The 26,091-nt window shown below is 43.6% G+C and overlaps 1 protein-coding gene across 1 annotated transcript; it reads right to left on the bottom strand.

The window, feature by feature from the left end:
• Positions 1-24,246, bottom strand: LOC125453256 (interleukin-18 receptor 1-like). The gene is made up of 7 exons (XM_048532578.1): positions 24,225-24,246; positions 21,504-21,569; positions 18,768-18,900; positions 13,454-13,599; positions 11,214-11,357; positions 8,178-8,339; positions 1-891 (listed from the first exon to the last, which is right to left on the bottom strand). The coding sequence occupies exons 1-7, from the start codon at positions 24,244-24,246 to the stop codon at positions 581-583; spliced, it is 984 nt and encodes a 327-aa protein (XP_048388535.1). The 3' UTR covers positions 1-580.
• Positions 24,247-26,091: the final 1,845 nt, after the last annotated feature.

Here is a 26,091-nt window from a genome sequence, read left to right as displayed (position 1 = left end):
TTAGAGCCTACATTCTTGCTACAACTGCAAAAAGTAGGCCACCTGGTATTTATCCACTTCACTGCTTGTGGGACTATGCTGGTGACAAAATGGTGTTATTCACACAAAAATCAACAGCAACTGCACAATGTCTGACTGATATGCTTTGAAACATTTCTGTGAGTCATGTCAGGTGCTCAGGAAATTGAAGATTTCACTCACACCAGTCCATCTCCTTAAGAGATCAAAGTTATTCAGTAGAGACCATGAGAGTGTAAATTGTAGAGAAATCTGCTTTAACAACAGGATGTGTTCAATTACAGTTTCTTGTTCTAGGCTTCAATCCTTATTTCCTTACACTTGCATGTGAGATTATTTTCACATTAGTTAATTGCCCCTGTGGTTTCATTTCAGTGTACTGTTCAAAATCTTAAATTTGGCTATTAGCAGTGTTCTTTCTCCAGTATAGCAGATATTCTTTCTCTAATAACAGACACTAGGAGATCTTCATGATCTCCCATCTTATATAACCACAAGGTCACTGCAATTTCAGATTCTGCTGTCAAAGAATGATTCCTCCATTTTGGGAATAGAGAGATGTTTAAATATGTTTTGCTGGCATGAGGTAACGTACCTTCTTCCAAAAGTATGAATTTTGTGAGAAAGATGTACTCTTCCACTTCACTCTCCTGTTTGATCTCAAAATAAGCTGAAGCGACTGCGGCAAAAATCTAACGTCTCTTACTGGATTGTATTCGATAAGGATTGGCTTTATTAATCTGTTGACTAAAGCTTGATGAAGACCTGTCATCAGTTCATACATAGAACTATTTTCTGCCAGACATTCAGTGCAAAGTATTATAATCAATCTTCTAGATTTGATGATGTAGGACAACATATCATTTGCAGAAGCTGTAACGCAAAATAAACATTTTTAGATGAACAAATAATTTAAATAAACTAGCAACAATCGGATTTTATTACATTTTAATGGAACAAAATGTGCCAAGGTAGTTCAAGGAAGTTGATGAAGCAAAATGTGTCCCCAAGCCAGGTGAGATGAAAATAGGATAAACGGTCAAAAGATTGCCAAAGCCGTAGATTTTAAGAAGTATCTTAAGGGAAAATGAAAGGGAAGAGAGGCAGAGAATGTTGTTGAAGGAATCCTAGGAGGTTAGGGCTGAGACAAATGAAGATATAGCCCCCGTGATGAAATTAATAAAAGAAAGGATTCTCAAGAGACCAGATTAAGATCAACACCAATATCTCAAAAGGTTGTGGGGCTGGGGGAGATTACAAGGGTGGAGAGGAGTAAGACCCTTATACTTAACGAGGAGTCAATGAACATTAATGAGCACTGGGATGATAGGTGCTTGTGTCTGGGTTTGAGTATAAAGACACTAGCAGAAAGCCTCAAGTTTATGGAGGGTAGAGCTTACAAGGCCAGTCAGAATGCACTGGAATAGGCAAACCTATGGATATGGAGGGTTTCAGAAGCAGAGGATTTGGGCAGAAATGCAGTCAGAGTATATTACATCGATGGAAATGATGGATTAATGAATGTAGGATTGGGAATTCAATTTACAGTCAAATATGACATCAAACAATGAATATCATGGATTATCCTCAGACAGCTTTCAGACAAAGGGATGGAGTTGGTCGCTGGGAATAGAGTGTGTCAGTCTTCCCAATATTTAATCAGTAAATTACAAATTTCTGCTTAGTACTTCCCATCAGAAAAGCAGTCTGACAGCTCGACAATAGTGAGGGATTGAGAAAGTTGGTGTTGAGGCTGAGCTGAGTGCCTTCAGAATATATGTGAAAACTGCAGCAGTATTTTGGTGTGGATGTCTGTAAGAGACAGCGTACAATGAGGAATAGAAGGTGGGGCAGGGAGAGTGGTGGAAGGGTGGGCTGTCACTGATGATGATTAATTTGGAAGAAAATTGGAAGAGTATGGTCAGATTGAGAAGGACCAAGGAGGATAGTTTATCTTTTTCATGGTTTCATTGGATGTCATTGGGATTTTGATAAGAGCCAACTGAGCACTGTGGGAGGGGCAGAAATCTAACTGAAGGGATTCAAACATGGGGCTTTGGGCTAAGAATTGGGAGGTGACAGTATGCTCTAGGACTATGCAAAGGCAAGTGAGATTTAAAATGGAGCAATTATTTACCAAAATATTGAGAGATGCAGGCTGTCCTGAAGAGAGAACCATAAATATTATCTAGCATGGAAAGCAGGAGGGGAAGTTAGCTGATTAGCAGTCAGGGTGAAGGAGTAGGACTCATAGTCACAAATCATACAGTACACAAAATGCCTTTCAGTTCATTGAGTTTGTGCCATCCTGTCTACACTAACCCCACTTTCCAACTCATAGCCTTGAATGTTATGACATTTCCAGTGTTCATCCACGTGCATTTAAGGTTGTGCGGTTTCCTGCCTTGAATGGACTCCCAGGCAGCGCATTCCTGATTCCCAACACCCTTTCATGGATTCATAGAACCCCTATAGTGTGGAAACAGGCCCTTCGGCCCAACAAGTCCACACCAACCCTCACAGCATCCCACCCAGACCCATCCCCTTTCACCCACCTAAGCTACACATCCATGAAAACCACAGGCAATTTAGCATGGCCAATCCATCTAACCTGCACATCTTTGGACTGTGGGAGGAAACTGGAGCACCCAGAGGAAACTCAGGCAGAAAAGATTTTTCCTCAAATTCCCTCTAAACTTCTTGCACTTTATCTTAACATTACGTTCATTCATTCTTGACCTTTCAAACAACCCAAGCCTGTTCAGCCTCTCTTCACAACATGGTCCAAATCAGGTAGCCCCCTAGTGAAATTCCTCCACACCCTCTTCAGCACAAGCACATTCTTCCTTTAGCGTGATGATCAGAACTGCACAAGGTACTACCATTGGAGCATAACCAAAGTCCTGTACGGCTCCAAAATAACGTCCCCAACCCCCCCATCCCACTCTTACTATCTATGCCATGGTTGACAGGCATGCCCCATATACGCTTTTAACCATTCTCTTAATTTGCCCAAATAAAAATCGGAAGAACTGTGAATTCAGTAAATCAGGAACAAAAACAGAAGTTACTGGAAAAGCTCAGTCGCTCTGGCAGCATCTGTGAAGAAAAAGATCAGAGTTAACGTTTTGGGTCCGGTGAATTGGCCTGTTGCCTTCAGGGATCTGAGGACAAGCACCCAAGATCCCTTTGCTCCTCTGAGCTTCTCAGTGGCCTGCCATTCCGTGAATATTCCCTTGTCTTGTTCCCTCTTCCAAAATGCACCATTTCAATCTTCTCAGGTTTAAATTCCATGTTATGCCCATCTGGCTAACCTCCATGTTAACTAAAACCTTCTTCATCATCATCAAGCACCCAGCTAATCTGTGTCATCAGCAAACCAACTTATCATCCCTCCGCATTTTTGTGTATATTATTTATAAATATATATCATGAACAATAAGCAATCCAGCACGAATCCCTGTGGTACACCAATGAACACTGGCCTCCAGTCATATGAACATCCTTCTACCATGATCCCTCTGTCTCCACCTTGCAAGTTATCCTGGATCCCACGTGCTTTTACCATGTCCGTCAGTCTCCCATGTAGTACCTTTTCAAAGGCTTTGATGAAATTCACATAAACCACATGAACTACACTACCCTCACCTACACACTTGGTCATCTCCTCAAAAAATTCAAATTTTTTAGACACTGCTTCCCTCAAACAAAGCCATGCTGATTATTCCTCATCAAACCTTTCCTCTCCACATGAAGATTAATTCTCTCTCTCAGAATTATTTCCAAACCTACCACTGATGTGAAATGATAATAAAATGTGAGGCTGGATGAACACAGCAGGCCAAGCAGCATCTCAGGAGCACAAAAGCTGACGTTTCGGGCCTAGACCCTTCATCAGAGAGGGGGATGGGGGGAGGGAACTGGAATAAATAGGGAGAGAGGGGGAGGCGGACCGAAGATGGAGAGTAAAGAAGATAGGTGGAGAGGGTGTAGGTGGGGAGGTAGGGAGGGGATAGGTCAGTCCGGGGAAGACGGACAGGTCAAGGAGGTGGGATGAGGTTAGTAGGTAGGAGATGGAGGTGCAGTTTGGGGTGGGAGGAAGGGATGGGTGAGAGGAAGAACCGGTTAGGGAGGCAGAGACAGGTTGGACTGGTTTTGGGATGCAATGGGTGGGGGGGAAGAGCTGGGCTGGTTGTGTGGTGCAGTGGGGGGAGGGGATGAACTGGGCTGGTTTAGGGATGCAGTGGGGGAAGGGGAGATTTTGAAACTGGTGAAGTCCACATTGATACCATATGGCTGCAGGGTTCCCAGGCGGAATATGAGTTGCTGTTCCTGCAACCTTCGGGTGGCATCATTGTGGCAGTGCAGGAGGCCCATGATGGACATGTCATCAAGAGAATGGGAGGGGGAGTGGAAATGGTTTGCGACTGGGAGGTGCAGTTGTTTGTTGCGAACTGAGCGGAGGTGTTCTGCAAAGCGGTCCCCAAGCCTCCGCTTGGTTTCCCCAATGTAGAGAAAGCCGCACCGGGTACAGTGGATGCAGTATACCACATTGGCAGATGTGCAGGTGAACCTCTGCTTAATGTGGAATGTCATCTTGGGGCCTGGGATGGGGGTGAGGGAGGAGGTGTGGGGACAAGTGTAGCATTTCCTGCGGTTGCAGGGGAAGGTGCCGGGTGTGGTGGGGTTGGAGGGCAGTGTGGAACGAACAAGGGAGTCACGGAGAGAGTGGTCTCTCCGGAAAGCAGACAGGGGTGGGGATGGAAAAATGTCTTGGGTGGTGGGGTCGGATTGTAAATGGCGGAAGTGTCGGAGGATAATGCGTTGTATCCGGAGGTTGGTAGGGTGGTGTGTGAGAACGAGGGGGATCCTCTTGGGGCGGTTGTGGCGGGGGCGGGGTGTGAGGGATGTGTCGCGGGAAATGCGGGAGACGCGGTCAAGGGCGTTCTCAATCACCGTGGGGGGGAAGTTGCGGTCCTTAAAGAACTTGGACATCTGGGATGTGCGGGAGTGGAATGTCTTATCGTGGGAGCAGATGCGGCGGAGGCGGAGGAATTGGGAATAGGGGATGGAATTTTTGCAGGAGGGTGGGTGGGAGGAGGTGTATTCTAGGTAGCTGTGGGAGTCGGTGGGCTTGAAATTGACATCAGTTACAAGCTGGTTGCCTGAGATGGAGACTGAGAGGTCCAGGAAGGTGAGGGATGTGCTGGAGATGGCCCAGGTGAACTGAAGGTTGGGGTGGAAGGTGTGGGTGAAGTGGATGAACTGTTCGAGCTCCTCTGGGGAGCAAGAGGCGGCGCCGATACAGTCATCAATGTACCGGAGGAAGAGGTGGGGTTTGGGGCCTGTGTAGGTGCGGAAGATGGACTGTTCCACGTAACCTACAAAGAGGCAGGCATAGCTGGGGCCCATGCGGGTGCCCATGGCCACCCCCTTAGTCTGTAGGAAGTGGGAGGAGTCAAAAGAGAAGTTGTTGAGTGTGAGGACGAGTTCCGCTAGGCGGTTGAGAGTGTCGGTGGAGGGGGCCTGGTCGGGCCTGCGGGACAGGAAGAAGCGGAGGGCCTTGAGGCCATCTCCATGCGGAATGCAGGTGTACAGGGACTGGACGTCCATGGTGAATATGAGGTGTTGGGGGCCAGGGAATTGGAAGTCCTGGAGGAGGTGGAGGGCGTGGGTGGTGTCACGGACATCCCCACCTATGTCCGTGACACCACCCACGCCCTCCACCTCCTCCAGGACTTCCAATTCCCTGGCCCCCAACACCTCATATTCACCATGGACGTCCAGTCCCTGTACACCTGCATTCCGCATGGAGATGGCCTCAAGGCCCTCCGCTTCTTCCTGTCCCGCAGGCCCGACCAGGCCCCCTCCACCGACACTCTCATCCGCCTAGCGGAACTCGTCCTCACACTCAACAACTTCTCTTTTGACTCCTCCCACTTCCTACAGACTAAGGGGGTGGCCATGGGCACCCGCATGGGCCCCAGCTATGCCTGCCTCTTTGTAGGTTACGTGGAACAGTCCATCTTCCGCACCTACACAGGCCCCAAACCCCACCTCTTCCTCCGGTACATTGATGACTGTATCGGCGCCGCCTCTTGCTCCCCAGAGGAGCTCGAACAGTTCATCCACTTCACCCACACCTTCCACCTCAACCTTCAGTTCACCTGGGCCATCTCCAGCACATCCCTCACCTTCCTGGACCTCTCAGTCTCCATCTCAGGCAACCAGCTTGTAACTGATGTCCATTTCAAGCCCACCGACTCCCACAGCTACCTAGAATACACCTCCTCCCACCCACCCTCCTGCAAAAATTCCATCCCCTATTCCCAATTCCTCCGCCTCCGCCGCATCTGCTCCCACGATAAGACATTCCACTCCCGCACATCCCAGATGTCCAAGTTCTTTAAGGACCACAACTTCCCCCCCACGGTGATTGAGAACGCCCTTGACCGCGTCTCCCGCATTTCCCGCGACACATCCCTCACACCCCGCCCCCGCCACAACCGCCCCAAGAGGATCCCCCTCGTTCTCACACACCACCCTACCAACCTCCGGATACAACGCATTATCCTCCGACACTTCCGCCATTTACAATCCGACCCCACCACCCAAGACATTTTTCCATCCCCACCCCTGTCTGCTTTCCGGAGAGACCACTCTCTCCGTGACTCCCTTGTTCGTTCCACACTGCCCTCCAACCCCACCACACCCGGCACCTTCCCCTGCAACCGCAGGAAATGCTACACTTGTCCCCACACCTCCTCCCTCACCCCCATCCCAGGCCCCAAGATGACATTCCACATTAAGCAGAGGTTCACCTGCACATCTGCCAATGTGGTATACTGCATCCACTGTACCCGGTGCGGCTTTCTCTACATTGGGGAAACCAAGCGGAGGCTTGGGGACCGCTTTGCAGAACACCTCCGCTCAGTTCGCAACAAACAACTGCACCTCCCAGTCGCAAACCATTTCCACTCCCCCTCCCATTCTCTTGATGACATGTCCATCATGGGCCTCCTGCACTGCCACAATGATGCCACCCGAAGGTTGCAGGAACAGCAACTCATATTCCGCCTGGGAACCCTGCAGCCATATGGTATCAATGTGGACTTCACCAGTTTCAAAATCTCCCCTTCCCCCACTGCATCCCTAAACCAGCCCAGTTCATCCCCTCCCCCCACTGCACCACACAACCAGCCCAGCTCTTCCCCCCCACCCATTGCATCCCAAAACCAGTCCAACCTGTCTCTGCCTCCCTAACCGGTTCTTCCTCTCACCCATCCCTTCCTCCCACCCCAAGCCGCACCCCCAGCTACCTACTAACCTCATCCCACCTCCTTGACCTGTCCGTCTTCCCCGGACTGACCTATCCCCTCCCTACCTCCCCACCTACACCCTCTCCACCTATCTTCTTTACTCTCCATCTTCGGTCCGCCTCCCCCTCTCTCCCTATTTATTCCAGTTCCCTCCCCCCATCCCCCTCTCTGATGAAGGGTCTAGGCCCGAAACGTCAGCTTTTGTGCTCCTGAGATGCTGCTTGGCCTGCTGTGTTCATCCAGCCTCACATTTTATTATCTTGGAATCTCCAGCATCTGCAGTTCCCATTATCACTGATGTGAAATGAGGTGAGTTTCATGATCATGATGAACTTGGAGAACACATATCGAAATAGAAAAGAATCTGGAGAAATAAAGATTATATTTTTAAATTCATGCTTCGATGCAATGTGAGCATCATAGAAAATCCAGGATTTGTTACCCATCTCTTGCTGCACTCATTACACAGGGATGTAGGTGTGAGCCTTCTTTTGGATTGGACAGAATTTGCACTTGCTCTTCAAGGGATGAAAGAGGGTGTCAGCACAGCAGAAACAAAGGAATACAGTCAAGCTTTTTTGCTCAGAGAAACGCCTTGAAAACAGAGATGTTGCTAAATAATTAAACAGCTACAAAAGCATCAAACAGAGGGCCAGAAGTTAGACACCTGGGAGTGTGAACACAAGTTTCAGGACAGCTATTTCCAAGGACAGATTAAATATAAAGTAGTATTGAGGGATATTGATGATTGGCAATAGAAAAACTGGTGGTAGATACTTTTCATTCTGTACATATTCATTGAGTATTATCATTAAATATAAGGTAATAAATCCATCTTACCTCCTCCTGGAAGAACATCGCGTTCAAAAATGCATAGTCGGTAACCAAATTTTTCTTCTAGAATTGCAGGTAATAGTTCCAATGCAAATGTTTCTTCTTTAGCACTGAGAAGAGCATCATTACTCTTAAGGAGCAGCACATATGCATCATATTCTTTACTGTCTGAACATTAAGTTCAAAAGATCAGCATTAGTCAGTACAGTTAGGGAAAGAACAAGATGACCGTTAATAATATCTTCATAAATGGATACAAGGCATGAAGTAGAAATTTCAGTTGAAAATATTTGAATGTTGGAAAAAGTTCAAGTTTCCTGCCCCAAATAAACTCAACTTATGGCAATGGATACTAACCTACCCATGTTCACCATTGCTGTGCATAGCAATGGAAATACTCTCCCAGGTGTACGCTAGACAACACTGGGTAATGTGGTAGAATAATTTAAAATGCTGATAGGGTCTAATGACATGTGTAGGATGCCATTTGCGATTCTTGGTTTGAACTTGGCAGGAAGTATGCACTATATATTTTCTGACCAGTACCAGTTTGCTATCCTCGGAATAGGGATAACAAAAGTGAACTTTGCTCACCCACGTATGGTTAGGAAAAGCAAGAATTTCTCCTCATGCTCCACAGTACCAATGCAAGAAGAGGGTTAATGGCCTGTGTAGACAACCAGGAGGCTGGAAGAACACGACAAGCCAAGGAGCATCTGGAGGAAGGGAGTTGTCAATGTTTCGGGTATTAGCCTTCTTCGGAACTGGATGTGGGGTTTAGGGGAAGCTACAGATAAAGAGAGGGGGAGGGAGTGATAACAGAATGGTGGAGATAGTTGTACTTTGTTCGTAGGAAAGACCTGGTTGGTAGGGACTGTGGCACGATCTGAGGAGTGGCAAAGAGAATGGTCCTTACGGAAGGCAGAAAGGGGTGGGGAATGGAAGATATTCTGGGTGGTGGGATCTAATTGGAGTTGGCTGAAGTGTTCGAGAATGATACATCGGATGTGGAGGCTGGTGGGATGGGAAGAGAGGACAAAGGCTCCCTATTTTTATTATGTTTGGAGAACGGGGTGGGTGGTTAAGAGCGGGAAATGGAGGAGATGTGGTAGAGAGCTGTCTGGATGACAGAGGGGGAAAAAACCATGGTTTGAAAAAGGCAGGCATCCAGAATGCTTGGGAGTGAAACGTCTCCTCGTTAGAGTAGATGCAACTGAGACAGAGGAATTGGGAAAATGGGATGGAGTTTCTGCAGGATATAGGCTGGGAGGAGGTGAAGTCCAGGTAGCTATGGGAGTCTGTGGGTTTATAGTAAATATTGGTCCATAAATGGAAACAGAGAGGTCAAGCAAGGGGAGGGAGATGTCCGAGATAGACAAAGTGAATTTGAGGATGGGCTGGAAGTTGTTAGTGAAGTTGATGAGCTGTTTGGTTCAGCCTGGGTGTGGGATACAGCACCAATGCAGTCATTGATATAACAGCAGAAGAGTTGGGGAACAGTACCAGAATATGTACTAAAAAGGGATTATTCGACATAATTGACAAACAGGCAGGTGTAGCTGGGGCCAATACAAGTGAACATGGCAATCCCCCAGATTTGGAGAAAGTGAGAAGAATTGAAGGAAAAGTTACTGAGGGTGAGGACTAGTTCGGCAAGGTGAAGTTGGGTGTCCACCAATAACCACCATTCTACTACCATCCCCATCCTTCTTTATCTGCAGCTCCCCCTACCCACACAGCCAGTTCTGAAGGGTAATACCCAAAATGTTGACTGTTCCTTTCCTCCAGATGCAGCCTAGCTTGCTGTGTTCTTCCAGCCTCCTAGTTGACTACCTTGGATTCCAGCCTCTGCAGTATTTTTTTTGTCTCTAACCAGTTTAATGATCCCGTGCTCTGTAAGGGTAGGTGCCACCGTCTTCTCTCTGCTACATCACACACTCAGGACTACCTCTCACACTAACTATGCCACTGCATATACCTCTGTATCAACTCTCAATATTGCATGCATCATGTCCATGCCATGTCTCTCACACACCTCATTCTCCCAAACTATTATCTTTTCCTGCCCTTTGTACATCCTACTCCCTCACTGGGATCCCTTTATCTCCCCTCCTGCTCTTGTATCACAACTAACTACTGTTCCATACACTTCCATCATATTCAATCACACCCCTTGAATCACACCAGGAAATCTTGGCCCAACCACTAGCCTAATAATCAGATGCAAATATATGGACATAAGACAGTTGCATCTGATTAGTGAGATTCCGACCACACCATTAAACCCTAAAAGGAAGTCTGGCACTCTTTTCACTACCAAGAATCTGATTTTTCCATTTTCATTGTATTTTCACAACTTTATCCTTGCAGTTCAAAAAGTGGTAGAGAATTCAATCCATTGTTTCAGGTCGATGACCTCTCATCAGGAAAAGGATTAGCTAGCTTAAGAGAACTGTTAAAATCACCTTGGTGTTTTTCCACTTTGTACATCTTTTTAAGGCATATGGGGACTTTGGTTTTGTTTTTCTTAATGTTTTTGAGTAGGCATTTTATTAATTTGTGGTTCGTGGTTATCACTGGAAAGGCCTACAATTTATTCCTCATCCCTAACTGCCCTTGAACTAAATAGCTTGCTTGGCTATTTCAGAGCCCAAGTGAAAAAACAATCATTTTCTATAGATGTGGACTCAGGCAAATGCCAGACCAGGTAAGGATGGTAGATTTCCTTCTATAAATGACAATAATAAAACAGATGGGTTTTCCAACAATGAGAGTTTCAGCGTCACCCTTACTGAGAATAATTTTTAATTCCAGATTTCATGAATTGAATTTTAAATTCCACCAGATACCACAGTGGGATTTGAAACAATGCTCCAGGGTTTCTGGGCTACGTAGTTCAGCAACATTCGCATTTCACAAGAAGAAAGGTGGCAACCCTATCACAGACTGGTCCAGGTGTTCCTGTTTCTGAGAATGTAGGAAGTATGCTTTGACATGAATCAAAATACAATCGACATATAGGTTTTATTCTTAAAATCTTACCTTCTAAAGATTCATCTCTGGAAACGAAGTCTCTGAAGCAAAGGACAAAATAAATTTTGAACTTGACATATACAACTGTTACAATGATGCAAACAGCCACTGCCATGATTAATAGTAGGACTACTGGAGCAGCGTCACCCTTGCCTATGAGAAAGTAAATTAAATAACATTTGTGATGGTTACCAAAACTTCAGAACATCAATCAGATGTTGCAGCCTGTATTTTCCAAATAGTATAAATATTATAATACAAAACACTGTGATTCCTGCCACTATGTCAGTGTTAACTGAATATATGATTAAACCTCAAACCCAAGACTAAAGTGTATCAGGCAGGAGTGGTTGCTGCAATTCAATATTCTTTGGAGATTCGCATAACTTGCAGCAGGTACCAGAAGTGCTGGAGAAGCAATAGTTACGTTATACGCCTAAGATCTTCTTACTTACGGAAGAAAATGAGGGAAAAGTAACAAAGCTGGAAGACAGAGGTTACGTTGTGAAGTTGGGTCTGAGATACTGTGGAAAATGAGGTGTTGTTACTCCGGCTTGCATTCAGCTTCTTTGGGACACTGCAAGCAGGACCAGGGTGGAAATATAAGCATGGGTGCGAGCTGGATTGTGGAAATAGCGAGCAACTGGAAAGTTGGAATCATGCCTAATGGACAGAGTGGAGGGTCATGCAGTCAGTGTTTGGTCTCACTAATCCAAAAGGAGACCACATTGCAAGCACTAAATACAGTAAACTAGATTGAAACAAGCACAAGTAATGCTGCTTCATCTGGAAGGTGTGTTTGGATCCTGGCAACTTAGAAAGGAGGAGGTAGAGAGATAAGCGTTCACCTTTTACAATTGCATGGGAATGTGCCAATGGGATGTGAGGTGGTGATGAACTTTCGGGAGTGATGGAGGAATGAACCAGGCTGACATGGGCGGAAAGACACCAGCAGAATTCTGACAGTGGAGGGGGTCGATGTGTTTGTTGGCAGTGACAGTTGTATCCTGCTGGAAGTGATGGAATTGCTGGGAATATGCAACACATCAAACAATATCTGTGAGAAAAACAGACGTGATTTTTCAGGTGTGAACTTTAATGCAAACTAGAAGACACTATGAACAAACTGCATTTAACTTGGAACAGCAGAAAGAGGAAGTTTAATAATCTTTAGAGTCCTTCTGTGGAAATTCTCTGGAGAGCATCCCATCCAGACTCAGCTCCTCACCTTGTTCCTGTAACCCCACATTTCCCATAGCTAATCCACTCAGACTGCATATCCCTGGACACTATAGGCAATCCAGCTAAACTCCACATCTTGGGACTGTGGGAGGAAACCAGAGCACCTAGTGGAAACCCATGCAGACATGTGAGAATGTGAAAACTCCACATAGACAGTCACTGAAGGTTGGAATCAAACGCAGATACCTGCTGCTGTGAGGTCGCAATGCTAAGCTCTGTGCCACCATGTCCTCATCTTTCATCTCTTTCCTTGTGACACCTAATCTCCCCTGTCTATATCACACAAGAACATAAGAAATAAGAGCAGGAATAGATCATTTGATCCATTGAGCCTGCTCTGCTATTCAGTAAGATCGTGGCTGATCCTACTGTGTTCTTAACTTCATATTCCTGCTTACCCTCATGACTCCCAACTCCTCTGTAGATCTAAAAGCTATTAACTCAAACCTGAATATATTCAATAACCCAGCCTGCACTTTAGAGGATGAGAGGTGATCACATTGAAACATATGGGATTCTGAAGAGGTAAATGCTGAGAAGATGCTCGCCCTCATGAGAGAGTCTAGGACCAGAGGGCACGGTCTCAGAATTAAGGTTTGGCCAAATTAAGACTGAGGTGAGAAGGAATTTCTTCTTTTCGAGGATTTACAGTTTTTGAAACTCCTTGCTACAGAGATCTATGTGGGCAGAATCCTTGTGTTTATTAAAGGCTGAGATAGGGTCTTGATCAATGGGGGCATCAAGGATAATGGGGAAAGAGCAACAAAGTGGGCATGAGGAGTGTCAGATCACCCAAGATCCCATTGAACAGCAGAACAAGTTTGAGAGGTCAAATGGCATACTCGTGTTCTTATTGTTATGGTCTTACTTCATCATAAGTGTTAACATGGACTTGGATGTGAATTTAGAACTTCATGACTTACACAGTTAGCATTAACCAGCTTCTGGCCCACCAAAAGCATAAGTAAAAGGACACAAAACCGCAACAGTACTACAGGATGAAATACCTTTTTCCAGAAGAATGATGTTACCGATTTGTTGCGTGTCTGGACAAATTAAAAAGCACTTAAAGGTTTTATTCAAATACTCTCTTTTAATTCTCACAATTACAAGTGTTCTGATCATAGATGCTCTTTTATCTTCAGTAATAATCCTAAAATTCAAAAATGTGTGAACAATGGAAAAAATGAATTATATTAATTAATAAATATTTTGATAATAAAGTTTCCACTTCACCAAACAGTGAACAGAAGGGAAATGCTAATAATTACTGACTGCAATAATTAAAAGTCGAAGGATTACATTTGCCCCGCCCATTCCCTCTCAAGGAATGTTCATAAGAACGATGTCTTATTGTCACGGAAATAAGACTCAAATAGAATAGACAAATTACTTTCCCCATTATACAAGACATTGTTGCTTAAGGAAGGTAACAATTCTGAAAGTGTAAATGTTGGAGACTGCTCAAGGCTCTACCCAATAAGATGATTTCATAAAGAGGAGTTGAGCTCCAGATCTCAATAAGTATCTTCTGAAAGTCTAAACAATTATGTATAACTGGTCAATGTAACTTTTATTTATTGCTACCTTGTAAGTGTTGCCAGTCAAGTGCCTCTTATTCTTAAGACTCACTAGCAATTTATCCCCTACCATGGTTAACCAAATTGACCTATAGATTTGATAAAGGTGGACCATTGGCAGCACTCTGTTCAACTAGTAGCTGGTAGTGTTCAGTTCTGCAAGATCTCATGTGGTGATCAGCAATGGTGTTGTTGCTTAAATATGTCAAGGTAAAACTGTGAAAAATATTCCACTTGACCCAGGATAAAAATATCTTAAACTTTAAGTGAACTTAGCGCTTTAAGAGCATTACCACTTTAAGAATACGAAGCATCTGCAGCAGCAATCAGAAGATCTCATGAAATCTTGACAGACAAGCAATCAGAAGATCTCATGAAAGGCACAACAATGCAAAGGGAGCATTCCAGCCCTGTCCTCATGGTGTACATTGCTGGAAGCGAGGTTCTGTCCTGCACTTTGGACAGGTTGCTATCTTGTACTCCTTGTTTTCTCTTCTTTCCTAATTGTTTCTCCCTCACCTACAATGGTCAAATTCTGTAAGATTTCAGCACCTTTTTGTAGGCAGTATATTACATAACACTGATCTCCAATCTGTAACTCTCGCATAGGTTACTTTAGCCTTTCATCACTGTCTCCTGAATGTGACGACTGAGTCAATTTTCTAGATTCAGGGAAGGTCCCGTTAGACCGTGAGATGACAGTTAATGATATACTTTTCTTCAAAAAGGGAAGGAAATGGAAAGTAGGAAACTACAGGCCTGTTGGCTTAACTTCTCTTATAACGGCAGTTTTAGAAACAATTTTTAAAGTTATAAGACAGCACTGAGTAAGTTCAAGACAATCAGGCAGATTCAACATGGCTTGGCGAAATGGATGCCATGTTTAACCATTCTATTAGAGTTGTTTGAGGAAGTAACATATGCTGTGGATAAAGTGGGACCGTTGGATGCACTATACTTATGTTTCCAGATGTCATTTGATAAGTTCCATATCAAAGGTTATTGAGGAAAATAAAAACGAATGGTGCGCGTTATCGGGGTATTGGAATAGACAGCAGATCAGCTGAATAACAGGAAGCACGGAGTTGGTGTAAATGGATCGTTTTTCTGGTTGGCAAAATGTAATGTCCACAATAGGGATCAGTAATGTGACCTCAGCGGTTTATGTAATAAAGCTGAAGTCACCATAGACCAGCTCTCTCATTACAGAGAAATAACTGATGGTCAGTTTAACCTAAAGTCACCACACCTCAGGCAAGGGGAGCAGTTGAGAAGGAGTGTCCTTCATGGTAGCATCAGGCATGGGCATTGAAGCCATAGAGCTGGTATCACTCCGCAACATGAACCAACTGTCCAGCCAACTGAGCTAATCTTGGATGATGGGGCTGAGTGTATGATTGTCACATTTGTTGATGACACAATGCAATGTTGCAAAGTAAATCATGAATCTTGATCAGATGGCTGATGGGCTGAGGAGTGACCGATGGAATTTAATTTCGATAAATGTAAGGTGCTGCATTTCGGAAAGGCAAATCAGTGCAGGACTTATACACCTAATGGTAGAGTCCAGGAGATTGTTGCTGAACAAAGAGACTTTGGTGTGCAGGTTCATAGTTCCTTGAAAGTAGAGTCGCAGGTAGACAGGATAGTAAAGAAGGCATTGGGTACGCTTGCCTTCATTGGTCAGTGCATTAAGTACAGGAGTTGAGAGGTCATTTGTAAGAACACTTTTGAAATGTTGCATTCAATTCTGTTCTCCCTGCTAATGAGAAGGACGTTGTGAAGCTTGGAAGGGTTCAGAAAAGATTTACAAGCATGTTGCCAGGGTTGGTGGGTTTGAGCTACAGGAAAAGGCTGAATAGGCTGGGCCTATTTTCCCCAGAGGGTCAGGGGCTGAGAGGGGGCCTTGTAGAAGTTTACAAAATCATAACAGGCATAGATACGGAACATAGCTAAAGTCTTTTCCTTGGGATAGCAGAGTCCAAAACTAGAGGGCATTGTTTTAAGGTGCGGTGGAAAGATTCAAAAGGGACCTAAGGGGCAATGTTTTCATGCAAAGGGTGGTGCGTGTATGCAATGAGCTAAAGAAGTGATGGAGGCTGATACAATTACAACATTTAAAGGCATCCGGATGGGTATATGAATAGGAAGGATTTGAAGGGGTGTGGGACAATTGCTGGCAAATGGGACTAGATTAATTTGGATATCTGGTCAGCAAGGAAGAGTTGGACCAAAGGTTTTGTTTCCATGCTGTATGGCCCTATGCATTTAAGAAGGCATAATGAGGTTACTTGGAATAGAGATTAGTCAAATGAGTGGAGGAAAATATGACAAATGGAGTGAAATGTGGAAAAATGTGAAATTGTGCATTTTGGCAGAAAGAAGTAGAAGAAAATCTATTTTCTAAATTGTGATATGTTACAGGTGCCTGATATGCAGAGAGATCTGAATGTCTTTGTGTATGAATCACAACAGGCTAATGTGTAGATACATCAATTAATCAGGAAAGCTAAAAGAATGTAAATAGTTACTGCCAGAGGAACTGAACACAAAAGTTGAGAAGTTATGCTTCAGTTACACAGGGCACTGATAAGACCACATCTCGAGTACTGTGTACAATATTATTTACCTTATTTAAGGATGGATTTAAATGTGTTGGAAGCAGTTCAGGCAAATTGTGCCAGAATAATTCTTTGAATGGATCAATTGCCTTATGAGGACATTTTGGACAGGTTAGGCTTGTATCTGCCAGAATTTAAAAGAAGTAACTTGATTGAAAGATAAAAGATTGTGAGGGGTCTTGAGAGGGTGTGTAGAGAAGAAGACATTCCCTCTTACTGGAGAAAACACAGCCAAAGGTCTGTCTAAAAATAAGGAATTACACAGTTAAGGCAGAGATAAGTAAAATTTCTTTTCAGGGGGTTGAGAAGTTTTGGAGCTCTCTTCCTGAAAAGGCAGTGGAAGCAGAATCTTTGAATACTTTTAAAACAAAGACAGCTTAAGTTGATCTTAATGGATTGACTTTTGGTAAGTGAGGGGATGAAATGTTATGAGATGTAGACAAGAAAGTCGATTTGAGGTTACAGGCTACTATTTATTAAATGGCAGAATAATCTCAGGGGGCAAATGGCCTACTTCTGTTCCTAATTTATGTCTTCTTATATACTTGCAGGTGACCTTCCAGAACCAGACAAGGAGATTCAGCAGTAGATAGTAGGAACTGGAGATGCTGGAGGATCTGAGATAACAAGGTGTAAGGCTGCATGAACACAGCAGGCCAAGCAGCATCAGAGGAGCAGGAAAGCTGATGTTTCGGGCCTAGACCCTTCTTCAGAAATGGGAAAGGGGAAGGGGGTTCTGAAATAAATAGGGAGAGAGGGGGAGGAGGATAGAACATGGATAAAGGAGAAGAGAGGGCGAGAGGAGACAGACAGGTCAAAGTGGCGGGGATGGAGCCAGTAAAGGTGAGTGTAAGTGGGGAGTTAGGGAGAGAAGACTTTCCACATCAAGCAGATGTTCACCTGCTCATCCGCTAAAGTGGTATGCTGTATCTGTTGTTCCTGTTGTGGCCTCTTCTACGTCGGGGAAACCAAGCGGAGGCTTGGGGAGCGCTTTGCGGAACACCTACGCTCAGTTTGCACTAAACAACTGCACCTCCCTGTTGCAAACCATTTCAATTCCCCCTCCTACTCAGACGACATGTCCATCCTGGGCATCCCGCAGTGCCACTACGATGCCGCTTGAAGGTTGCAGGAACAGCAACTCATATTCCGCTTGGGAAGCCTGCAGCCCAATGGTATCAATGTGGACTTCACAAGCTTCAAAATCTCCCCTCCCCCTACCGCATCCCACATCAGTCAGGTTTGTCCCCGCCTCCCTAACCTTCCATCCTTCCTCCCATCTATCCCCTCCTCCCATGTAAAGCCCCACTCCCATCTTCTACTTACTAACCGCATCACCCAACTCCCACCCCCCCTTGACCCTTGATCCTCCCTGGACTGACCTATCCTCTCCTAAACTCCACACTTAGACTCACCTTTACTGGCTCCATCCCCGCCTCTTTAACCTGTCTCCTCTCCACCTATCTTCTCCTCTAACCATCCACCTCCCCGTCTCTCCCTATTTATTTCAGATCCCCCTTCCCTTCCCCCATTTCTGAAGGAGGGTCTAGGCCCGAAACGTCAGCTTTCCTGCTCCTCTGATACTGCTTGGCCTGCTGTGTTCATCCAGCCATACACCTTGTTATCTAAGGAGATTCAGCACTCCAGTTAGGCCTAAAAGTCCTCCATGCCTGCATGTAGGAACAACCAAAGGCCATCCTATAGAGGGATCCTCCATACTGGTGACCTGGCACAAAATCCATTTTTTGTGCAAAAAACTGAAGTCAGAGCAGCTCTCCCTCACTAACTTTGTACAGCAGACTGCTGCACATTTCAAGTTGGACAGCCTCTCGCTACACTGCTTCAAGTGTTCACTGGCCATCCTTCATTGGACAGAGAACTCATCTGCAAGCTAATAAAATTAATATTTGAGGAGCGTCCTGTGGAAACTGGGAACAGTTACTGTTTCTCATTGGGACTGGGGCCAGAAGGGCAGCATTGTCTAGATTCTGAAATGGTCCAGATCTCTGTTACCTGTTTCAGGAGGAGAATTTCTGCCCACTGTAATAACAAATAAGGAAGCAATTCAGTGCAAAATAACAATGCACCACACAGATTGCACAAATCAGTACATCTCTTACCTATTATGACTTTCATAGACTTCTTCATCTTCATTGATACTTAAGCAATTGTGATTAAAATTCCAATATAGCTGGCAGAAGTCAGCTGCTTCCTCGCCCATAACAGCTTTGCATTCAATTTCTATTTTCCCACCTATTAGAAAAGAAGAAACTCAATAATGCAATTACTTTGTTTAGGGGTGTGTGGCCAGTAAAATAATTATTTACTATTTGTAACATTAAAAAAAACTATGCAAATAATCTAAATGGTTTCAAAAATTCCCAGATCCCTGCAGACTTCAGACAGATCAAAGATACACATTGTGACTAAAAGCCTGCGGGTCTTCCAGAAGGACTACAAATTACGCCAGAGCCTTGCCTCAGACTTTGCAAGTTGGCACAATTAGTATTGATCCTCAATGGCTGCGATCTCAGCTTAAGTGCATCGGTGATTATTTTAGTTGCAATCAGAATTAAAAATTAGCAGCTGAAAATTAAAAATCAGCACCTTATAGAACAGAAACTGGTGCTAACAATGTTATTATTGTGGTAGGCAATCTTTCCCCACTCCCCCTAACCCAATGTTCATATGTCTCCATTGAACAAGATAGAGTTAAGGAGAAGGGCAAAAAGCGACCAAAAATCCAGATGCAGTTTTCTTCTGTCAGCTCAGGAGCAGGGCCTCAACTTCTGAGTTGTTATTTCCTTCAGTCTGCACTATCCTTAATTGTGGGTGAATATTAATACTTGAAATAAATACTTTTGATAGGATGATTGTGTATTATGATCATGGTTAGGAGTAAAGAATGGAGCCCTGAAAATTCGCATTTGTCGGGCAGTGTTTAGATCTTAATGGAAATACAATATGTAGTTAGTAATTTTCATTAGGGCTCGTTTCTATCATTAAATCACTCACGTTTCAATGCAAGAATCATAAATCACAGATATAAATCTCGGTCTATTGTGGATATACTAGCTCTTTGAAAAGATATACATGTCTTAGGTTCCTCTGCTTTTTCCTCAGAGCCTTGAAATGTTTCCCTGTTAATACATACTCAATGGAGAAGGATGCATTATCCATGGCTAAATAAAAAATAACTGAAAAAAGTGGCAAATTGTACAGTATGAGAGAAACTTAGCTAGTAACATAATAATAGAGTTTCTACAAATATTTAAATAGGGAAAGAATGAGTATGCTAGAATCGCTTCTAGACAGAGAAAATTGATAATGGAAAAATGAAGGAGGAATTTTGTTGCTGCCTTCACTGTAGAAGACTTAGGAAACTTGCCAAAAACCAACAAGGCAAAAGGGATGGAAAAACTTAAAAATTTAATAGCCTAAAGGTGCTTTGAAAACCAAAAGTCTGATAAGTTATCAGGATTAGGTGCTGTGCATTTAAGGTTTGAAAAGAGATGGCTGCAGAGATTTTGGAGGTATTGGCTTAAATCTTCCAAAATTCCTTAGATTCTGAAAGGATTATCTCAACACATTTTTTCTTGAAAGCAGGGGGATACAAAGCAAGGAACTATAGATCAGATGCCTAACATTTGTCAGAGAGAAATCATTAGAAACCATTATTATAGGACTTATAGCAGGATACTTGGAAAATCACACTGTGATCAGGCAGACTCAACACGGTTTTGTTAACAGAAAATTGTGTTAAAATAATCTATTAGAGTTTTTGAAGAAATAACTAGCAGGTTGGGTAAGAGGGAACCTGTATTTGGCACACTGTAGCTATTTTCAAAAACTGTTTTCAAATACTGTTATTTTTGAAAGGGATTTGATTTGGTACCGCATTGAAGGTTACTAGACTAAATAATAGTTTGCAGCATCAGGGGTACAATTTTAGTGTTGAAAAAGGATTAGTTAGATAACAGGAAGCACAGCACAGGAAGATTTCTTTTTTTTTCAGTTTGACAAGTTGCAACTTGTCAGGATTCAGTGCTGGAGCTTCAACTATTTATAGTCTAAAGTAATGACTTGTACCTGGGGACTGATTGCATGAAATCTAAAGTTGTTAATGACACAATAGATCAGTTAGATATTACGTTGCTAGGAAGGCAGTTCGCTCAATGTCCAACCCATTTGTGACCACAGGTATTAAGAAACATTAGCATGAGTAAATGTACACTCTCTCTATATTCATAGATACAAATTGAGATGCCAGTCTTCAGAGTTGTTTCTTCTGTGTTACTGCTAAGAAGAATGTGGTATGGGGCATCTGGTGAGTTAATAGTACACATGCTAGGAAATTTCTCCTTCTTACAAATATATAATTCTCTCATCTTCTGAATGATCCAATTTTAAAGCAAATGCAAAACCCATTTAAAATGAATGGGTAAATAAATGAACTAATACCACTGTTAAACAACAAACAGGAAACTGAGGTCAAATGATACTAAACCACAAGGAATTTCCAAAATTTGATTTTCAATCAATGATGTACTACAAGATCTCAGCTTGGGCAGTGTTAAGAATACTTCAGTTGGACTTTATACCCTGGAATTGGAAGAAGATTCAGGAATCTTGCTCATGATTGTTCTCTGGTCATTCCTGGAACCAAATGCACCCAAGTAGATAGGGGAGAAACAAGCTTGACTCAAACCACATTGACTTACACAGGAGGAATGGCTATTTGAGTAAGCTTTCGAAACCTGTGGAACTGTACACCAGCAGGAATTGCATCACTGGCCTACGAAGGAAGAAAATTTTCAGTGACCTAATATTCTAAAGCTACTCTAAAGCATACATACCAAGTTCAAGCTCAATTTGTTCATCAATGGGATAAATTAATTTTGGTACGAATGGCACGACATATTCTGTGAAGAAAGGGGAACATGAAATTTATTCAGAGAATTTAACTTTTACATAATAATTGCACATTTCAAAAGAAAACGCCAAGGAAAGAAAAATGAACTTCCGACACATTGACTCTCCTGCTGTAATTACGCTGGAGGAGAAAACCATCCACAATGGGCAGAATTGAATGTTGGTGATAGGGGTCTCAATTGGCAGCTAGAGTGCCAGTGGGTATGTTGCAATGCTACCGCTGGAGAATTCCAGTGCAGTGGATGCTGGGTCATTGAGTAAAGTGAAGGATGATATCGACAGATTTTAATGAGTAATGGGTCAAAGGGTTATGGAGAGCAAGCAGGAAAGTGGAGTTGATGTTGAGATGAGATCACCTTGATCATATTAAATGGAGAAGCAGGCTTGATGGGCCTAGCACCTACATTCTTACGTCCATCACACATTTACCTGAGTGCTGCCAGGTTGTCCCTAGGATTTAGGGCTCTGGGGCAGAAATCTCAATCTCCCTATACCAACCTAGTGCTTCTGGCCAATCAGAGAGCAGAAGCTCATCCTTGCTTGCCAGCATCATCCGGAGTAATGGCCCCTGCTGGCAATGTAGCCACCAATGGTCTAGGATTGCCAAGGGCTCCAAGTGATAGGAAGGGAAGGATGTGGGACCACAAGGAGGAGTCTGGCCATGGTTAGGCATGAAGTGAGAAGGAAGACGATATGGGTGAGTCTTAGCCTGCTCCTATCAACCAAGCTCTTAAGTGACTTTGAAAAAGGCGAACCAATCTGGAAGCCCATAAGTACACCTGAAGGAATTTTCTTTTATGGGCTCCCCTGTGACAATGATCCAGTTAACATCCTTAATTCTAGCCTGAATAGGAATGCTGCCCACATGTCGTCCCCACATGAGGAGGTGGCAGAGTCCCAACCCTCAACTTTCTGCCTTACTGAAAGCCTCCTGCTGCAAAATCGGGCACTTGGAAAGGCATAACCTTCTTATCAAGATGCAAATCCTATCCCAAACCACAGAAAGGGAATAATTTGAAAAATTGAGCTTCACTTCTCCATTCTAAGTTGACCAGGCCACAACATATCCTTCCAAGCAAGGAGATGGCCAGACAAAAGCCCTGAGCAGAATCATCAGTCTCCACTGATAAAGTCACCAATTATCTATTGATCAATGATTTTAGATTTGGTATGGACATTATGGTGGATCTTGTCTGGAAAAGGTTTTCAGAGGGAGTGAGAGCTGGTGGCTAGGAAGGTCAACTCCTCAAGTGTGGACCTAAGGATGATCAACAGTGCCATTAAAAAGCTAATGACCTCTCATAGGTGGCCAATATTAGAAGGTACAACTTCATTTGTCATCTTGTACCAATTGATCCAACAGCCTCCAACTCTGCTCAATGTATCATATTTGTATAATATAACCAACACCACTCCTGGTCACTGAGGTCCCAGCTGCTTTGGTCAGATAACCTCACAAACCAACAACTGCCAAACTCAAACCAATGTCAATACCTTCATATACTCCAGCATTTTGTCAGGCTCCTCACCCTGATAAAATTTGATGATTTTGCAGTATTGTATTTCTCTCAAACAGGGCACAAAATAGAGAGCAGAACACGAGGCAAAGACGTCTACGTCATCTGAACTCTACAGAGGAGTTGGTACTGTCTGCAAAGGGATACAAAGCACTCAACAGAATGATTTGTTTTTTGCCTTGAGTCTTTTCTCAAGTCCCAGTCCACACACTTCCTGTTATCTAGCACTTCCACTGAATGTGAACTTAGAACACTTCATTCTCTCTCCGACCTTATCACATCAAACTTCCACTTGTGAGTTATATCAGCAGGAAGCAGCTTCTGCAGTGCTGGGAGGCCTTCTACTGACCAGCCAGCATCAGGAACCTGCCCATTTTTCTTAACGTAGATAGGGAGGGGATCATTGGCCATTCCCTGGAAAATGTGCCAGATGACAAGGGTGGGACCTGAATTTAATTCTGATATCAGGATTCAGACCCCAAAATGCAATTTTAGCCCTTGGTAACTGACGAAGAGAAAGCTGCCCTCAGCATGTCTTACAGAATTTTTTAAAAAATGACCGCAGCTGCTCAACCATCAAAGTAGAGTGTGTTTCATGGCATCCAACCTCAGGGTATACCATTGGGACACCTCCTGCTGGCACTGGCATGGCTCCAGCTGCTACAGGAAAACTCTACAACATGGAGATAAACCTAAGCTTCCTTATCTAAAACTCTCCCCTCAACTGCACAACTCACCCTGATTATATCCGGATCATTATTTCCCAGACTGTTGCTGATATTACCCTTTCTGGAAATATTGCCCTCCATTGCTATCATTCTCCTAGTTTCTCAGTTCCACAGAACTACCTGCTCCCAGATGTATGTAAAAAGAACATTCACAGTACATGACAGGATCATCTAGGTTTAGCTTATGAAAGGATCCTCAGTGCTAGGTGTCCCTGCCCAAGTTAATGTGGCCTTCAAAGAAGAAGCGCAGCTTTCTTGGCCCAAATGAATTAAAAGAATCCTTGTTTATCACAAAGTTTTGAACTCCCACTGGAGAGGCTCCAGCTCATGCCCAAATATATTTTGCACATTGAAACTGTCAGTTAGATTTATAATGTACTACTGATAAGTTAAACTGTACCTTTAACTGTCAGGTTCAGCATCCTCGTAATGTTATACTGAACTCCATCATTTTCTAAAGGCAGTACGCACATGTAGAGTCCAGTGCTTTCTTCTTGCACTTTCTGAATAGTATACATGTCCCCAGTGTAAACGTTTTCCATGCAATCCTGAAAGATACGCAAACACACCAGTGGGTTTTTTTTCCACTTGAGTAGTTCAGTGGATATCTGATTAAACTGGTCTTCTGCCCCTTGTGGATGAGACCAGAATTGTAACCCATTGCATTGAAGAGAATACAAATTGAGCAGGTTCTAAAACAGGAGAAAGGCCAATTCTGCCAAACCTGCATGCAAGCTGTGGAAGTAAAAATTTAAGACCAGATCTGAGTGAAAATTACACAGCTTTCCACTTCTTTTATATTTAGCCTGTGGGCCAAATAAAGAAAAACCAAAAGAACTGTGGGTGCTGTGCTCCTGAGATGCTGCTTGGCCTGCTGTGTTCATCCAGCCTCACATTTTATTAACTGTGGGTGCTGTAAATTGGGAGCAAAAACAGAAGTTGCTGGAAAAGCTCAGCAGGTCCAGCAGCATCGGTGAAGGAGAAAACAGAGTTAATGTTTCGGGTCCGGTGACCCTTCCTCAGAACTCAGGAAGGGTCACCGGACCTGAAATGTTAAGTCTGTTTTTTCCCTTCACAGATGCTGCCAGACCTGCTGAGCTTTTCCAGCAACTTTGGTTACAACAAATAAAGATATTGCTTTAAACTCACAAAGAGATGGCAGCAGTTTTAAAATTCAATATCACGAGAGCACATTGTGAGTTGTTTACAATAATGATGTTTCCTGGAACAGAGCAAAAGCAGACAGAACAGAGCTGATGGGCTCTGAACTAAGGGACAATTGCTTGACAGCAAGGTTTTGATGGACTCCTGGCCACATGACCATGACTTGTATGAGGTTAGAACAGCAGAAACATCTAGAAAAAAAAACTCTCTTCTCTGTTTCTCCCCGGTGTGGAAATACCAGAAAATCTCCTGTAACAGCTCGCTGGCTTCCAAACACTTTTCTTCACAACTCCCGGTCAAAGGATGAATAAAATGCATTTGAAAAATAAATAAAAGGATGATTCTGAACGTGTAAGTGAAAGAATAAACATTGGGGCGCAAACAATGTTAAAAGGAACTAAAAGAAGTTGGAAGAAACTGAAAGAAAACTTCCTGTGATCCAGATTGGTGCTATTGAATTGTGCTTGTCTAATGTTATTTTCCATTCTTAATGTCAATTTCTTGTCTGACTTTGTGTGTCTCTTTGTGAAGGGGAAAAGTTCAAAGGGTAGAATTTAAGTTAAAGAGTTCCTCATGTTTCTTACCTGTCAGTAGTTAAGTTATGAGGAGAGATTATACAAATTAGGCCCATTTTCTCCAGAATTTAGAAGGTTACGGTGTGATCTGATCAAAGTCTTCAAGATACTAACAGAAAAAGACAGTGTAGAGAAAGACAAGCTACTTCCACTGATTGGGAATTCTAGAATTAGGCTGCATAGTCTTGAGAATTGGGGCCAGGCTGTTCAGGAGAGAAGTTAGGGGGCACCTCGACACGCAATACACATTTAAAACCTGAGATAGATGAATTTTCATAAGGCAAAAGAATTAAGGGATATGAGCTGTAGGCAAGTATATGGAGTAAGGCCACATATCAGCCATGATCTCATTGCATGGTGGAACAGGCCTAAGGGATTGCAAGGCCTTCTTCTGTTCCTATTGGTTAAAAACAATCTGTTTTAAATCAATGTTAACGCGGTGTGAAGCTGGATGAACACAGCAGGCTAAGCAGCATCAGAGGAGCTGGAAAGTTGCTGTTTCGGGTCGAGACCCTTAACGTCAACTTT

This window comes from Stegostoma tigrinum, chromosome 6 (genome assembly GCF_030684315.1).
Source record: "Stegostoma tigrinum isolate sSteTig4 chromosome 6, sSteTig4.hap1, whole genome shotgun sequence".
In the NCBI taxonomy this organism is placed as follows: Eukaryota; Metazoa; Chordata; class Chondrichthyes; order Orectolobiformes; family Stegostomatidae; genus Stegostoma; species Stegostoma tigrinum.
This window is presented reverse-complemented; position numbering and strand designations above follow the sequence as displayed.

Bases quoted from the DNA above. Each gene is read 5' to 3' on its own strand.
- LOC125453256 (XM_048532578.1), bottom strand. From the start codon at position 24,246: ATGCTGAACCTGACAGTTAAAG. The intron at 21,570-24,224 runs GTACAGTTTAAC...CTTTCTTCACAG, and splicing joins GCTGAACCTGACAGTTAAAG to AATATGTCGTGCCATTCGTA. The intron at 18,901-21,503 runs GTATGTATGCTT...CTTTTCTAATAG, and splicing joins ACAAATTGAGCTTGAACTTG to GTGGGAAAATAGAAATTGAA.